Source organism: Tupaia chinensis, unplaced genomic scaffold (assembly GCF_000334495.1).
Source record: "Tupaia chinensis unplaced genomic scaffold, TupChi_1.0 Scaffold138365_1, whole genome shotgun sequence".
Lineage (NCBI taxonomy): Eukaryota > Metazoa > Chordata > Mammalia > Scandentia > Tupaiidae > Tupaia > Tupaia belangeri.
In genome coordinates, this window is record NW_006198262.1 from 1,643,765 (window position 1) to 1,647,469 (window position 3,705).

The 3,705-nt window shown below is 46.6% G+C and overlaps 1 protein-coding gene and 1 long non-coding RNA gene across 2 annotated transcripts in view; one reads left to right on the plus strand and one right to left on the minus strand.

Moving 5' to 3' along the window:
• The window catches only part of LRRC47 (leucine rich repeat containing 47), a gene marked incomplete in the record, with an annotated part of 11,688 nt that extends 11,468 nt beyond the window's left edge, over positions 1-220 (minus strand). Inside the window, 1 exon segment of the mRNA XM_014592695.2 lies at positions 1-220. Coding sequence (XP_014448181.1) covers positions 1-198 — 198 coding nt within the window.
• LOC106736299 (uncharacterized) overlaps positions 1-3,705 on the plus strand; it is a 7,136-nt gene that overhangs the window by 709 nt on the left and 2,722 nt on the right. Inside the window, exon 2 of the long non-coding RNA XR_001371341.2 lies at positions 1,228-1,394. This is a non-coding gene — a long non-coding RNA (uncharacterized LOC106736299). The remainder of the gene's footprint in view (positions 1-1,227; positions 1,395-3,705) is intronic.

The following is a 3,705-nucleotide window of genomic DNA, read 5'->3' on the forward strand; positions in this document are numbered from 1 at the left end:
GCTCCCGCAGCCGCTCACTTCCAGGTAGTGCAGCAGCGGCAAAGTGAACAGCCTCGGAGGTAGCCGCCCGCCTGCCGCGCGCACCCGCTCCTCCAGCCCCGGCCCAGTCAGCAATAGTTCCCGCCGCCGCTCGCGCTCCGCCAGTTCCAGCTCGGGCCAGGACTCTGACACTGCCACAGCCGCCATAGCGCTGTTCATAGCAGACACCCACCGCAGGCGCGTCCTAGCAGACGTCACTTCCGGACAGCCCCGGAAAAGGCCACAGAGAACAAACTCGGCTGCTAGAGAGCCGCGGCGCCTGCGTTGGGGAAGCGGGATAGTCCGGCTGAGTTCGGAAGTTCCCGCTGGCGTCGCTCCGCGGCTGCGGACAGGGCGTGTGCGGTACGCAGGGGAGAGGACGTGTGTTGAGCTGCCTTTTCCTAGTAGGGTCTCAGTGGGTTTCTTTTGGAATGTCTCCACTTCTCAAGGGAAACAGCTCCTTATCTGGGTTTACCTCTAGACTGCACTTCTCAGAAAAGTGCGCGCGCTCAAAAGTGCATTGCAGGGACCAGCAGTTAGCGTAATGGCTATGTCGCTGGACTGCCACGTAGTTTACCGCAGTTCCCGTCCCGTACCCGGTGGCTTAAACTCACGCCGGGCGCGTATGTGTGCGTGCCCAAGATCCCGAGAAGAGAATGGAGGAGAAGGGATTGCAGCGTGGCCAACACCCCTGGCGGTGATTTCTCGCTTTCTGTCTCTCTGTCTCTCTCTGTCTGGCGAGCACACACGCCTGACAAAAAAAAAAAAAAAAAAAAAAAACACCTCAAAAAAAAAAAAAAAAATAAAAGTGCATTGCAGGGACCAGCAGGTGGCATGGTGGTTAAGGCGCTGGACACTCCCACATGGACGACTGGGGTTCGAGTCCTGGACCTGGTGGCTTTCTTTCTCACTTCCTCTCTCTCTCTCACTCTCACCCTATGTCTCTCTCTGGTCAAATTAAAAATGAATGAATGAATAAATAAATAATAATAAATAGTTTTTTTTTTTAAAGTGCATTGCAACAGGCGTGTCAGTTCCCCAGTCACTAGGGGAGTTAGTTGTCCGCGTGTGGGCGCGCACACGCTACACGTGGATGCGACCTCTTTGGTGCCTACATGTAGAGAATGTGCACTATGTGCCCTTTGGTGTCTGATTTATGCAAGTGTGGCCCGGGATAAATAAATGGTGAATAAACATCCTTTTCTCCAGGAGGGGTTTTGTGCAGCTCTGAATCCTGCCTACCAGTTACACCTGTGAAGGACAGGCCATGACTAAAGCAATTCAAGTGATAGCGAACATCTTCCTCCAGCCTGTTCTTTGTGTGCAACCCCATGCTGTCCGCTTCGCCCCTCTGGAGCAGCCTGCCTTTGCAATGAGTAAGAACCTTCTGTCTCCTGGGAACCAGCAGTTAGCCTAATGGCTTTGTTGCTGGACTCCCACGTAGTCGACCGTGGTTTGCATCCCGGACCCGGTGGCTTAAAACTCACGCTGGGTGCGGGCGCGTGTGTGTGTGTGTGTGTGTGTGTGTGTGTGTGCCCAGGATCCTGAGAGGAGAATGGAGGAGAAGGGATTGCGGCATGACCATCCCCCCTGGGGGGTGATTTCTCGCTTTCTGTCTCTATGTCTCTCTCTGGCGAGCGCACGCTCCCTATAGCAAAAATCTCTCCAAAAAAAAAACCCAAAAAACCTACTGTCTCCTTTGGGGTTTCTTGGAAGATTACACACACACACACACACACACACACACACACACACACATATTGGTGTCTTTGAGTTTCTGGGATCTACATAGCTTCTCTGGGATAAATTTTTGGGATAGAGTCCAGCTACTGGTTCATGCTAGTATATGTCTTTTTGACATGCTATGAGAATAGTAATAGTCTTATAGTAACCCAAACAAATCCCAATGTCCAGCAGCAAAAGAATGGATAAATTATAAAATGGATTATCACAGTGAAAGTGAGTGCTAAGCTACACACAACAGCATGAATGATTGCCAAGATTATGTGGAGTCCAGGGTGAGGGGATGAGAAGCTAGTCGCAGAAGACACAGTGTATGATTCTATTTCTATAGCTTAAACACACATCCAACTGAAGCTTAAGTTATTTAGTGATACATTAGTATGTTCTAAATCTATGAAGACAACTAAATGTTGTTGATACATCATTTGCTGCGGTAAGACTAGCTAAAAAACAATTGAAAAATCCCAATGACTATCCATCCAGGTAGACCTACTGTCATTCACGTTGCACGTTAGCTATGGGTCAGCTGCACTGCTGATGCTGGGCTCCAGGGAAATTATGGGTCTGCACACATGTCCTGTTGTTCTAAGTATTCACTTACTGGAACAGTCTGCTCTCACTGCAGAGGGAAGGAACAAAAGGGATGTCAAAACCTCTCAGGCATAAGGGAAGCTCTCCTTGCCTGTGACACAGTTCATATTTACTCATGTTCCTTGGCAAAGCAAGTCATAATACCAGCTGCTTCCCTAATTGGGAACATCTCTACTTCCTCCCAAACTCCGTTCTTTTCAACCAGTAACCAACTGACATCACTTCCTGAAGCAGTTCTATGGGCACCAGTGGGATGAGCTCAAATCCATCTCCCTTCACTCACCCCTAGTAGCTCTGGCTGCAACCTCAGTACATCCGATCTATCCTGCTGATTCAAGGCACCATTGGCTGCCTGACCTGCAACCCATGTATCCTTCTCACTCAGGCTTTATTTAGATGGCATTTGCTCCAAGGGAAGAATCAGGATTGATCACAGCAATACTCTTTGCAATAATAGTTCCAAGGGTAGTCTGTGACCTCAACCTAGTCAATAAGATAAGGACATCTGCTAGGGCTGCCTGAGATTTCCCTTCCTGAAAAGAAGACACATGTAAGGAGAAAGACCTTCATCTCCTACTTGCCTTTTTTTTAATTTAAATTTTTTTTTTCTCATCACATTGTTGAATGTGATACTTGGTGCTACAGCAGCCCTGAAAAACATCACCAACTCAGTAAGATAAAGGAGTAAAAATATGGAAAGAGCTTTGATCATTTCCAGTGGTTTCACTGTGATTTTGGTATTTGAAAATTCTGAAAATGTAAGTTAGACATAGATTAGCATTGCTAATCTAACAAGGAGACATGCACTCATTCAGAAAGTGTTCTTGTATGCCTGCCTCATTCTCAAAACACAGTTTCTATTGCAAGAATAATCTTTATTCTAGATCAGAGTCTTGTTGACCAACTAGAAAATGAACATGATGGTTTGAGAAGTGATGCAATAACTCTGCAGTGGAATTTCTGTGGGCTCATGGTGACACAGAATAGGACACACTGGAGATGCTTCCTTTGAAGTAGAAACCACATCTCTTTTTATCCCTAAAAGCAATGGCAGCTTATCCTCTCACTGTAAAACACCGAAGTATATTTGTTGAATTATCATCTCCATGTAAAAAGAGCATTTTGGGCAGATAGTACAATTTTCACAAAAATACACTGATTCATGGAACCAACCTAAATGTCCACAAACCGATGAATGGATTGGAAAAGTGTGGTATATATACTCTATGGAATACTACTCAGCCATAAAAAATAACAAGACCCTGGAATTTGATAGAAAGTGGTCAGATATGGAGGATCTATTGCTGAGTGAAGTAAGCCAGGCTATGAAAGAAAGATATGGTATGTATCCAC